Below are 13,730 nucleotides of genomic sequence, written 5' to 3'. Positions count from 1 at the left end.
GTATTTTCTCGGAACGAGTATTAGAGTAATGGTGTGGCAGCTTGGTGGTGTGGAATCATCTCCCTTGCTCCGGCGTTCTCGCTCGATAAAGAGCCGGCAGTACGTCAAAGTGGTGCGTTCCCACCATTGACCACGCGACCTATTGATATGTGAACCTGGCTGTGTAGGACTGGAAAAAGGAGTAGCAACAAAATTTATGCTCTCACACTATGATTTTATGCATATATCTGAATTACAGGGACTCGACAGACAAATGCAGATCGTGTTCACAAAAACCGTTTGCGCAGCACACGAGCAACTTTGAAATAATTACGCAGCATATTTGTCAAGCTTATTTTTTCTTATTTGTTTGTTTAGCGCATTCGTCATTACGCATCTCTCGATAGCAGAGACTGCAGGTCGAATGTGATCCTTCCATTGCCTTCTTGACAATCGGCTGATGTAGGGTGCAGCGAGTTTGCAGGTAATTTGGTTCATCTTCTTTGCTACATTATTTGTAAAACGAACGGGTATACGTGAAGGCCTTTGTCGAACCTCTGCAAAAGAGCAATTTTAAATAAACTACAATCTCCTGTGTCATTTGGCGGCACTGTGTGCTATATCGGGAGAGCCAGCCGTTCTGTCTGGTATAGTCAGTATTTTTATACTTGTACCTTCCAGAGCTTTATTTTTTTATTTTTTGTACACGGCCATAGCGGTGACCAGATAGGGCGCTCACGCGCAGGAATGAAGGGCTAGCTGGTGTTGTAGGAGCGTAGCAGATGTCCTATACGAACGGCCTCATTTTGGGACATCGGTATAGCCATTAAGCAGAGCGAAGTACAGCTGCACTTGTCGTCTACTGTCACTGCTATTTTTGTGAACACTGACGGGCAACATAACGGGCAAATCTACACGAGAGCGAATGTCAGCCGAGGAACATTTTAGAAAAGCAATAAAGTACTCGCCTGCGTTTTCTGTTCAGTTCACCGCTCAAAATGTCCTTCTGAGAATGCACCTCAGATGGACCGATATTTCCTAACAGCGTTATCATTGATTAGAAAGTGATAAGTAACATTAACAAATAACAGTGACTTTCACACACTTTGCCTGCTTAACGTAATCACTGTGCAAACCAGCTAATTAGGTGCAATTGTGATCGCTCGTTTTCTCCAGACGTCAAGCAAAGGAACAAATCCACACTTCACAGGCGCTATAACGTAAAGTTATTCCATTCTGACTTGGTCGCAATCGCCTGACTTCAAGTTTACGTGACAGCTGACAGTATTGGCGACCCGCAAGGTTGTTTCAACAGCCCAATAAAACGTCCTCCTCGTTTATAGAAGGTGACTTCATTTCATTTTATTACCTTAAAGGCCCCTTGCGGGGTATTGCATAAGGGGTGGGTATACAAAAATATTACAGAAGGTTGCCCACGATGTTATTTTACAGAAAACTTGTTACTTCTACCATGAAGGCAGATGAGGTGGTGATGTCAGTGATGGGGTGGGGAATGCCGTTCCAGTCTCTAGCTGTGAAATTAAAAAAAAATGATGACGAGTAGGTGACAGTGCGTGCACTAGGGCGAGCAACATATGGTGGATGGCCTGTGCGCAGCGATATGCGTGAAGATGCGAAAGTGTAAGGTGCGTGGCGAAGCGAACTGGTTTAGAACTTATGAAATAATGATAAGCTCGCGATACGGCGACGGTGCATTAGCGTGTTTAATGGTGAAACGCTGTTATCATATGAGCATGACGAGTCACTGTATCTTACGGCACGATTCTGTATGGGTTCTACTGCGTTGCTGAGGTAAATCTGGTGAGTATGCCATATGGGTGATGCGTATTCGAGTTTCGGCCTAAGCAGTGTTTTATATGCTAGTAATTTTACCTATTGATGAGCATTGCGGAGCTTGCGTTTCAGAAATCCCAAGGTTTTGTTAGCAGACGATGTGATGTTAGTCACACGCGAACACCAGTTTAAATCATGCGTGATCGTAATGCCTAGGTACTTAATTGAGTTCACAGTGTCGATGGGGGTATCATTAATTGTGGAGGGAAAGTGGTACCGATTACGGCTGCGGGAAATTGACATAGATTTACATTTATTAGTGTTTAGGACCATTAACCAGTGATTACATCAGGCTGTAATATTGTTCAGGACATTCTGCAGATAAATACAGTCATTACTGTTAGTGACAGTTCGATAGACAACGCAATCATCAGCAAACATACGAATCTGAGAGTAAACATGCAATGGTAGATCGTTAATGTATATTCGGAACAGGAGGGGACCTAAATCTGAACCTGGAGGACGCCTGATGTTACGGGAAGAAATTCTGAAATAGTATTGTTAATACTGACGGACTGTGACCGGTTACTGAGAAATTCTTTTTAAAAAATGTGGTTTTACGCGCCAAAACCAACATCTGATTATGAGGAACGCTGTAGTGAGGGACTCCGGAATCCGGATTAATTTGGACCACCGCGGGTTCTTTAACGTGCACCTAAATCTAAGTACACGGGCGTTTTTCTGCATTTCGCCCCCATCGAAATGCGGCCGCCGTGGCCGGGATTCGATCTCGCGACCTCGTGCTCAGCAGCCCAACACCATAACCACTGAGCAACCACGGCGGGTCTAAGAAATTAGTGTGTCCATGTTAGGAAGTTAGGGTGAGCCCGCTGAAACTAAAGGTTTAAAAGTTCATTAATAGATTTTGTTAATTAGCGACTAATTACTACGTATCACCCGTAACCCCGTGGTCGGCACCGTTGACGGTGTGTCTTCGAAGGAACGGTATTTTCACTTCAGAACAGCTATTTCTAAATATTACTTAAGGTCTTCGTAGAAAGACCCAGTACATGTGCCGCCGTATACCGTGCTTAGCTATGTATCCAAACGCCTTTTTTCTAAAGCAGAATGATATCATGGCTAGCAGACGCGCTCATTACTGAAATGCCCGAGGAGGACGAGATAGACAATCCCTCTTCCCTCCCGCAATGGAAAAAGAGAACAATGTCAACACTTGTACAAGAATAATATATTAACTTCTACACTGATATATGCTGTTACATGTTGAGAACTCAAGTGCTCTGAGCGGTGCAGAATCTTTTTTTTTTTTCTTTTTTTCAGGCCTTAGAACTGCGCTTTCTGCCCTCGTGTACACGCTAACGCACCGCGAACTCCCACTGATGAGAGCGCGCTCTTTCTCTCCTTTTGCCCCAACCTGGCGGTGAGCAGAGGTGGTGTGTTCGGCGCTGCCGGCGCCCGAAAACGGCTACGTGGAGGGCGAGCGTGGGCCACAGTACCGCGGCGGTCAGCAGATGCAGTTCGCCTGCCGGCCAGACCACATGATGCTCGGCGCTGGCGTGCTCGAGTGCCTGGACAACGACCGCTGGAGCGGCACCGTCCCCAAATGTACGCTGCTCCTGCAGCCGCACCCTGTGCTTTGCGCTCTTGATTTATTTATTTATTTATTTATTTATTTATTTATTTATTTATTTATTTATTTATTTATTATATTGATCGTCGTGAGCTGCGTCGGTGTACTTAGGAGGGACGTCGTAAGGTCCTTTAATGTGTGTGTGTGTGTGTGTGTGTGCGTGTGCGTGTGCGTGTGCGTGTGCGTGTGCGTGCGTGCGTGCGTGCGTGCGTGCGTGTGTGTGTGTGTGTGTGTGTGTGCGTGCGTGCGTGCGTGTGTGTGGTGTGTGTGTGTGTGTTGTGTGTGTGTGTGTGTGTGTGTGTGGTGTGTGTGTGTGTGTGTGTGTGTGTGTGTGTGTGTGTGTGTGTGTGTATTCGAATGCAGCAGAATCTTATAGAGAGGGAAGCAATTAACATACTGAGCGGTTCGGTGCTTTTAAGGGCTCTTGAAAACCAGCTGCTTGCCTCGATTATTTGTGGATCCACGGTGATAAGTAGGCGAAAGGTTCCAGCGCATTGAGCCAATCTGCCAGAAACCTGGAGATCGGTGGTGCAGACATATAATGACTTTATTATTGCTAGTCGGTGTTATTACAAGCGGTGAATTGCTCCAGATATATTTGCCAATAAATTTACTAAACTTTCCGTCTTTCACAATGAAATAATTTGTTTTCTTTGTTTAATAACTTGTAGGCAAACTGAAGGTAGGCTAAAATATAGGAGCTGGCTATCCCAAGACACAATTAAGAAATATGGGCTACACCTTTTTTTCATATAGCACGCAAACATATATGTGACAGAGACACAAACATACTAAGCCTACAAAGAAGACGTAAATGCACGCAAAACAGCAAATAAAGCTAGCCACAGAGGCGTCCCATATGCTCAGGCATTAAGTAGTACAAGTTCATACCGCGCGAAATGCTGAAACGCCCTTTGATTGAATGCACTTTAAGAACCCCAGGTGATGAAAATTAATCCAGAGTCCTCCACTCATGCCTCCTAACCAGATCGTGGTTTTGACATGTAAAACCCCAGAATTTACATTTTATACCCTTGAACAGACGTGTTTTTTTTTTCTTTAATCAAAGTAGATGTTCATCATGCCCCGCAAAATACAAATGTTCTTTGACTGCCCTGCGGGATTTCCTCTGGGACAGCTACTTAATTGATTTCGTTTGATTTTTAGACTTTGTTGTAAACGGTACTTACACTGAGTGTTTGCTCCAGGTTTACTTGAGCAACATGACAATCGAGTGTGCCATTATAGTAGCGTCTTTATTACATAACCCCATCAAAATTCGGCCGCCCGGGCCGGGATTTGATCCCACGACCTCGTGCTTAGCAGCGCAACGCAATAGTCACTAAGCCACCACGGGGGTGCAAGTGGATCCACTTCTCGAGTAAATGTATTCGCTCTTCATCATATTACGGACGTCAGACTAGAGCACTGCACGGGCTCGGGCTTACCAGAAAGCCCGGGCCCGGCCCGGCCCGTGGGCCGGGCCGGGCCGGGTAGAGCAGTTTTTTCACGGGCTCGGGCCGGGCTCGGGCACGGCGGGTGCTTTTTGACCCGGGCCCGGGCCGGGCTCGGGTTTTTTGACGCGGGCCCGGGCCGGGCTCGGGCTTTCTGCGAGTTATTGTCGGGCTTCTCAACTCTGAAAAACATGTATTTTTCGGTTTCGGGCCGGGTTCGGGTCGGTTTCGAGCCGGGCTCGGGCCGGGCTCGGGCTTAAGGTAAAGGGGTGGCGGGCCGGGCCGGGCGGGTAACGTAGATTATTTCCGGGCCCGGGCCGGGCTCGGGTCTCGCCATAAAAGTTTTGATCGGGCTCGGGTGGGCCGCCCAATGTAAAAACGGGCCCGGGCCGGGCCCGGGCCGCAAAAATCGGCCCGTGCAGTGCTCTACGTCAGACCATGGACGTCAGACCATAGTGCTCCACAGAAACGTCTGGAGTGACATAGTATGGGCAGGTGGAGGTTGTCTTCTTTCTCACGTGGTGCAAAAAGTGAGATTTAGTATATATGGCACGTCCAGTTGTAAACTGTGCACAAGGGCGATGTACGCTCAGTTTTCATGTTTACTGAAAACCGCAGTGTGCTATAGGGGCAATTCGATACAGTAATGAAACAGTTGGGCACATTAAAATATCCACTGTACAATTCCCTCGTCCTCTTCACGGCAGGCTGGTATGTGAAGGCTCAGCAAAACTGGGAAGTTAGTGGCGGCGATATTACTTATCCCAAAGAGGAAACTGAGGGCGGCCCGTGTTTATCCTGATGGTACGATTCCGAGTAAACAGAATAGCGCCACAAAGGAAGATGTGACCGAAGCCCCTTTCTACCGCTGGGAGAACTTATCGGCAGAGTTGGGGTTCCTGTATTACTGCGTGCCCCGTTGCTCGATCTGTGAAGACACGATGAACCTCGAAAGCAAAGCGACATGCAGACAGCCCTAGGGCGAATGGCACGAACGTTATTGAGTCAGGCAATAAGTTGCGCCATACGTCCCACCGCATAAGGGCGTCCGAAATGGACGTTCCGCACTCGGTACCACGGCTGTCGCCACCCATCTTTGTCAAAGCCAAGCCTATCGCACAGATTATCACCCTCCGGCCGGCATTCGCTTTGTGCACTTAATCGAGGCGCTCGACGTCCGAGGCTATCAAAAGGTGTTTCGTCAGCAAATCGCGTTTTGCGAAAGCACGTCATCATCCTCTTCACCGCTCGCCACCACGAGCCGCCTTTTGTAAGCGTTGCCCAATCATGACGTGGTCGGCGCCTCGTGGCTACCTTCAATGACGATAGAACGTACAACCTGTGGAAATTCCGTAACGATCGAATATTTCGCTCCTTGGCAGCATACTAGTGCCTGAACGCATTCAACGGCGGACATATTTCTTTGAGAAAGAGTAGCGTTTGACCTTTGTTGACACTAGCAGCTGCTTATACCCCAATCATGCAGAAAGTCGTCTATTTCGGATCCAGAAACGCTGCATCACCACTCATAAGTATTCCGCACAGTTGCGACCCCAAGGCACTCACAATAGATAGCACCAGTCGGTGTGACTGATACAGGTGCTTTTAAGGCGCTCGAGTGTATTACTGGTATTACCGCTTCTCCATACGTCCAAATTCACAAAGCGTTTTGTTCGTTAGAGCTGTTTGTGGTGGACATTGGAAACATGAATTACAGTGCATACAAAGACAAAGGGACAGCAAGAATGACGAGAAACAAGCGCTGACTTCCAAATGAAATTTTCTTTCGAATAACGTGAATATATAGCCAAGATACCACGACAAAAGCGCCCCCTCCCAAACACGAAGTCAACATGAGCAAGCACTCAAAATTCAAACTAACCCCAACCGCCCTCTTAGGAAAAACGAGAGCACATGTGCGATCCCAAGAAAGCAGTTCGTAAACCAAGTCTCAGAAACTTTTTAAAAAAAAATAGGACACAGAGTAGGTGTCCGTGTAGTTTTCTCTGTGCCTAAAAAACTTGCACAGCTTTGCGTTAGAACTAATCCTGCTGCTAAGAAACGTAGTCTCTGCAGTATCAATCACACTAAAAAGTATACGGATCGTTCCAAAGGTGTAGTTTATAAGATACCCCTGAAATGCGATCTGTCTTATGCAGGGCAGACAGGTAGACATCTAAATGTTAGACTGCAAGAAAATAGCAATAAAGTGCTAAAAGGGCGAGAAGGCTTTCTTGGAGTACATTGCGCACAATGCGGCTGCAACGATCGCTGAGGGTGACTCCATCAGTAAGCCGTCGATTGCATTAACGGATAAATAACTTGCTTTCTTGGGATCGCACATGCGCTCTCGTTCGTCTATAGAGGGCGGTTGGGGTTAGTTTGAATTTTGAGTGCTTGCTCATGTTGACTTCGTGTTCTCGAGGGGGCGCTTTTGTCGTGGTATCTTGGCTATATATGCATGTTATTCGAAATAAAATTTCATTTGGAAGTCAGCGCTTGTCTTTCGTCATTCTTGTTGTCCCTTTGTCTATGTATATGCGCTGTAAGTCATGCTTACGAACAGTCCTAGCGTAAGAATGTTTTGCAAATGCCGGCCGTTGTAGCCAAAATCTATAGTCTGTTATCGTTGTTTATTAACTGGGACAGTATGAGAAGTTTGATTACAGAAGATCAAGCCCGCTAGCCCAAAACCAGTAGCTAAATAGGAGGAATAAACTTTATTTATAGAAATTAGCCGACGGTGGAATCGTCTGAGGTGGGCGGCGTCCCTAGTCCTGGAGGCCGTGGGCCCTGAGCCAATAGCTTGGCCCTGTTCACCAGACGATGCTGGCCTTATTCAGAGCTCGGGCTTGTCAGCTGGGCCTCCCACTGCTCGACGGTTGCTCCGGTGATGGGTGGTGTTGATGGGTTGTGCCCACACTCCCATACCATAAAAGAAAACACTAGACGAGAGTACTGTACAGATATAAAAACTAGAAATAATAAAAAGCTTTCAAAATCGCTGAGAGTGAAATGCACTACATACACTCTAAAACATACTAAGAAGTTGACCCTAAAGTTGCAAATATATACAAGTCATGTGCAATGAAGAGAGTGTGGATGGCCTTTGACAAGCGCGAGTAGTCTGTGCTTATGCTGAAATAGTTCAGTTCACAGAAAAGCGCATAAAAAGTCGCTAGCGCAGAAAAGGTATCCTGATATTGCTGAAGCCTGATATGATGTGGATGATGTCCACATCAGGCAACGGGTTTCGACATGTCTGAACAAACCATCGCTGTCTCTCCTTGACAAAAAAGTATCGTTTTTGATAGGGATGCATTTGCGAACGCTTTAATGCACGCATTGCCGATAGGTGTATATTTTGCTTCGCTGCTGCTGTTAGTGCCGCATGTAGTATTGATAGTGATTGTGGTTATAATATACTCGTCTCCTTCATTGAGTAAAATCAGTTTGTAGTTAGCGGCTGTCCTGACTACGTGTATTTCCTTGCCGTAGTTCTTTCGCGCAATAAGGCTAATACTAGTATGCCTGACCAACTGACTCACGCTTAAGCTCTGCTGTATTCGGAGAAGACATTCGAAGTCTTCCCCTCCCAACAAAATACAACCATCGTAAAAAATTACGAGGTTAGGTCGTCCTGCACGACAACGCCCCTGTTCACAAATCTCGTGTCGCCCAAGCAACACCGTAGCCCAGGCCGCCATTCGAAAGCGTGCTTTTTCGAAGAGCTTGAACATCCACTCTACTGTCCCGATCTGGCCACTAGTGACTACTTTTTAATTCCCGAATATCAATAAACACCTCGCAGAACAAGGCTCGAAGAAATTCTCTTGCCATGGACCGATGGTTAAACGAGCAATATATATATATATATATATATATATATATATATCTTTTTTTAAATACCACTAGACACAGCGCTGTGTGTATTTCTATCTTGTCTCCGTTTTTCGCGCTGTGCTTGCGTTGCCAGTATTCTTCGAGCCAAATGGGACAAGTGTATTAGTGTGAGCGGAAATTATGTAGTTAAATCTTTTTGGGGGGTTTCTTTTTTTTTTTCCTTTGTTTCCTTTTCTCTCTTTTTTTATGTGGACACCAGGTATTTTTCTTCATACGCGAGTTGCAAAACTGTCTGATCACCCCTCGTACATTTCTGACAGCCGATGGCTTTAGGAGGTTACTGATCAGGCAGAGCTGTAACATTTCGCGCTAACACCAATGTCCGTTGTGTTTAGTCCTTTCCTTGCGTTTTGGGAAGGAAGTCGGTACACAGTACTCCCACGACATTGCCAGTAACGACGCCTTCCTGGGCTGTTGCGTGTGTGCAGGCGTGCCGGCGTGCCAGTACCCGAGCGTGCGCGACGGGGCGCGCATCTCGTCGCGCGTGAGCTACTTCTACCGCATCAACGAGACGGTGTCGTTCGAATGCCCCGAGGGCTTCCAGCTACGCGGGAGTCCCATGATCCAGTGCGTGGCCAAGGGCCGCTGGTCGGCCGCCGTGCCCAGGTGCCAGCCGTTCACCCCGTCGACGTCCTCCTCGCACGAGAGGAGGCTCAGGAGGCACCACCGGCGCTGGCTGCTCGCCACGCCCGTCGCGGCCCACTGGCGCCTGTGACCGGGCTAAGCTGCACGCGCCGAGCTCCGATCGCGTCGAGCTCGCTAGCAGAGGGCGCTCGGAGGGCAGCGGTCGCATACTAAGCTATCGGCTCACGACCAACTAGATTGTTCACGGTGGCTGATGGTGAGCTACAGGTGGCTCGTGTCTGGCTTAGGTTGCACCTTGTCTCGTCATCGGCCGTCATAGGTCTCCTGACCGTCCTTGCACAGTCTGTACGGCTGACCGCACACGCTCTCGGAGCATAGATTCCAAATTATTAATTTTCTTGCAGCCTGTAAGCATGCGGCCAGCAATGGATGGGTGCATTATGCATCCGTCCGTGGGACTCGCACAGCGCACCAAGCTGCTCATAAGGCTGTTAGTAGGAAAAAAATATATATTGGATTCTTTGTCGCGACAGCTTTTACGGTCACCGGTACAGTCACTACACTGCGATATTTCTTACTCTCCCTCACTGTCTTTTTTTTTTTTTTCGCTTCTTCATTTTTACATTAACTTTAGTCGAGCTCAACAAAACGCAACCCGCCTCGGTTCGCTGTATTCGTTTGCCGCCACTAAAGAGATGGTGCGCTGTGTCCGCTGCACTTGGCTTCAGCTTGGCCGAGAAAGTGAGATCCTGTCGAAGCGCGACACTTTCAAATGAACAGTATATCCGAATGTGGTTCAGGCTTGCGCAACCAACAAACGACGTGACGTAGGCAGGTTGACTCTTGCTGAGCTCGAAAGGTTCCTAGCTGAGCAATGCGGTATAGGGTTCTCTGCCTCCGACGCCCCCTGTTTTGCTCGCCGCCACAAAATCAGACGTCTGCCGCGGCGTGAACGCCGGCGCACTAAGCATAGCTTACACTTTCTCCATTAAGACACCAAAGTGAAAACGTTCGTAAGTTTGTAGCTTTCTGGAGCGGCGGTGGCAAAAAGACTGCTCGAGGGAAATCATTTGTATGAAAACCTCCCCTTGTCATGGCGCAACTTGCACGAGCGCCCCCCCCCCCCCCCCCCCCCCCCCCTGTGATTGTCGACACACCATTGGAACGATCTCGCTGACTGATTGCAATGAGTGCTAAGTCATGGTAACTCTTTCGCAAACAACGAATCTACTCGTGTACTCAAAACATAGTTGATTACCTGCATACTACTGGAGTTACTGCTTTTGTTGTTGTAGTTTTTTTTTTTCAGGCATGCATGACCTGAAAGGTTAAAGAAAATTAATTCAGACTATGATATATATGGAATACTGTGCCGCGCAGTGGTCCAAGTCTGGACTTTTGCACGCGGTAATTAAAGCGACAACGACTTACTATTTCCCAATTAGCTTTTGTTCATCAAGTTCATCAAAAAAAGAAGAAAAAAAGCCGTTCGTGTTAGGAGGGGTATGTACATGGCGCGCATACGCACCATGTGCAAATCCGAAACTGTAATGACATAGCTGAAGTTGCCTTTTTTTCCTCCCCCTTCGAAAACTCAAAATTAAACGACGAAACACTGTGCTCAACCCGCTCCGTTGGAATGACAAATACTCGGCGCAGTGCTTCAGTGAATCTCCGGCGGCGCCCAGAACTGCGAAGCAAGAGGGCACCGATCGGCCCGGCGGACGTGTGGTGCGTACGGTGGGACTACTTTCTAATGTGCGCCTCCATCTAGTGGACTCCGTGATGCGCGCGTCGCCCGAAGTGCCGTTATGAACGCTCTCGTTCTCTAGCAAGATGAGAGAGAGCCAAAAAAGCATGAAAAAAATGAAATAGAACTGTTTACGTCTTCCACATTGACAGTGCACGCAGCTGTATACGGTTGTTTTGCAAGGAGCGGAAGGTTTTGTCAATGAGTTGACGTCCCTTATGTCTTTTACCCGAGTTGCAAGAGCACAAATGTGTCACGCTGTTATTGATTATCTTAGTTAAGCGAGAGATAGTAGATAAATAGGGCTTGAAGGTTTAGCATCCTCGTCGTCCCTTCTTGGCAAAATAGCAAATTTGCAATGCACAATATTAAACAAAAATTCTGCGCTGCATCGACTGGAAACTAGAAGCGCCGCTTGCTGCTCAAACGAGTTCTACTGGATCTGCTGCTGAAATGCTCGTTTAGAAGCGTTATGCAGGGCAGCATGCACGGTTTTCGGTTTTACGCAGAAGCGCTCACTGCGGTGTTAACTCTGCCATTAGGTAATTGTTCTTGCAGCTCGGAAAAAAAGCTCTGTAGTGCTTCAAACCTGCATACTTAGTAGCCGCAGGACTGTACCCTCCGGCCGTGCGCCAGTTGCAAAAAAAAGAAAAAGAAAAAAAAAACGCTCTGTCTGCTACCCCGCGAAGCTTTACTCCTGTAGCTCTACTCCTGCTCTTGCGTATAGACTTAAGCGTAAACTTGACAATGTATACTTATAGAATCGTGAAAGTGGCATCGTAGGTATGCGTATCCAAAATGAGGAAATCATTTCCCATTCTTGATATGCCACTCATTGTGGATATGTGTCATGTGAGTCAACAATGTGAAATGTTCGAGTGAAAAGTTGTGTACGCTACTTTTTGAAAGGGTTCGCGGTAGTGCTATGTTTAGGTGAGGCGTTGGCTGCCGACTACTTTTTGTCAAAGTCAGTCACCTGATTGGCCTGCAACATCCCCGTCGCGGAGACAGCGTAAATATTTCAGTGATAATGCAGTCATAAAGCGAACATCTCTCTCTTTCTCTTCTTTTAAATGTGAATTGCGCGAATCGGACATTTTGCTACAGCTTACGCGTAGCTCCGACCAGTTTTTGCGGCGGTAGCAAGGGTTCTGGCATAAAGTGTCCATGCGATTGGGTGGCAACAGCGCAGTGCTTTTGGATGCAGCGGCTGCAGTTTACACACATTGCGCTGCCTTAGCAGTAGCTTTGTTTTGCATAAAAACGCCGTGAACAAAATCGCACGTCGCGTCTCTTCAGAACCATGTCGCAGACCTACGTGGGACGTGCTTCTCGTCACTGGACCATCAAGACGCTAAAAGAGCACTCGTAACATCGGTGCGATGTAGCCCAACCCAGCAACCGCAGAGATCGCTACGACGTAACCCAGCAACCGCAGAGATTGCTACGACGTTTCCCGTACAGCACATTCAACTTGATTGTCAGCCAAAGGCACCTTCGACTGCGGACTACGATCGCATTTGCTGCAAAATAAAGAGCCCGTTTCATCGTGTATAGAGAGATTGGACAGGCTCGCTTTTCACGCTCGTACCGGCGATGCCACTAGCTGGCGACGTACATCGCATGAGAGACGCTCTTTCCTGCCGCCTATAGACCCAAGCCAGCGCTTGCTCGCTCTGGAATTGATACAAAGTCTTTCTGGAAGATCACATCGCTTAACGTCCCTCGTTGTGTTCCTAGCATTAATGCCCGCTCCGTTTATTCTCAAACGTCCGACTTGCACCATGTCATTAAACATACTCGTTCCTTCTATTTTTCATTAATATACCGGCTATCCTCAGCAACTCCCTTGCGATTGTTTGACTGGCGTATATGCGGTTCAGATATTATTCAGTGCAGTAGGCGGTCGCCGGGATCAGCGTGTCTCAGGAAGGTCGCTACCTGAAGAATGTCAGCAGATGAAGCGGGCTCACATAGCGCTAGCGCAAGCTTTCAACGATAAGTAGCTGGCATATTCCGAAAGAGCGACATGCAAGATGGCCAGTTATATTCTGTGCGCGAAAGAACTTGTTTTGGGCCCACAAACAATGCTTTCGCGTGTTTGCTTGTGTGTAACGCAACGTATATCAGCTGCTCGAAAAACGCAGGCAGCGCGCTCTTAGCACAGATTATCGTCCCTTTAATTCCGAAGTGTTCGCTCGGGTAGTAACCACACAGATGAAAGAACGTACTCGCGAGTACGTTCCTTCATCTGTGTGATTCTCTCGACACAAACTGCGCAAAGTTTGCAAGAATTTTTTCCAACACAATCCTTGTATTTCTCTCTCTATGTGTGTATGTATGTGTGTTTGTGCTTGCTTTCTATATTCCAGCTATATAGTCTAATAAAGCTATTGTTCCGCTAAAAAAAACTGTCTTTATCTGCACGTTGCGCGGTATACCGCGCAACGTTTTCTTACTATAATTTTCTTTACAATAGTAAGGAAAACTGAGCGCCCATACTGCTCCAAATACGACACACATTTTGTTGGCCAAGCGAATCGTACCGCTTATATCGCCATGTGCAGTTCGCTGCGTTCTGGACTCCAGTTGCCTTCTATCTCCGCCCTGCTCA

At 47.4% G+C, this 13,730-nt stretch overlaps 1 protein-coding gene and 1 long non-coding RNA gene across 2 annotated transcripts in view; both read left to right on the top strand.

Moving 5' to 3' along the window:
- LOC119436382 (sushi, von Willebrand factor type A, EGF and pentraxin domain-containing protein 1) overlaps window positions 1–10,478 on the top strand; it is a 696,898-nt gene extending 686,420 nt beyond the window's left edge. Inside the window, exons 20-21 of the mRNA XM_049657392.1 lie at window positions 3,223–3,399; window positions 9,210–10,478. Coding sequence (XP_049513349.1) covers window positions 3,223–3,399; window positions 9,210–9,496 — 464 coding nt within the window. The 3' untranslated portion in view covers window positions 9,497–10,478. The remainder of the gene's footprint in view (window positions 1–3,222; window positions 3,400–9,209) is intronic.
- A 27-nt stretch (window positions 10,479–10,505) lies between these two features.
- On the top strand, window positions 10,506–13,527 carry LOC125940805 (uncharacterized). Its single transcript, XR_007464009.1, has 2 exons — window positions 10,506–11,368; window positions 11,399–13,527. It is a non-coding gene; the product is annotated as an uncharacterized LOC125940805 (long non-coding RNA).
- The last annotated feature ends 203 nt before the right edge of the window (window positions 13,528–13,730 follow it).

The sequence above is a fragment of the Dermacentor silvarum genome, chromosome 1 (assembly GCF_013339745.2).
Source record: "Dermacentor silvarum isolate Dsil-2018 chromosome 1, BIME_Dsil_1.4, whole genome shotgun sequence".
NCBI lineage: Eukaryota > Metazoa > Arthropoda > Arachnida > Ixodida > Ixodidae > Dermacentor > Dermacentor silvarum.
Note: the sequence above shows the minus strand (reverse complement) of the source record. Positions and strands in the feature narration are given on the sequence as shown.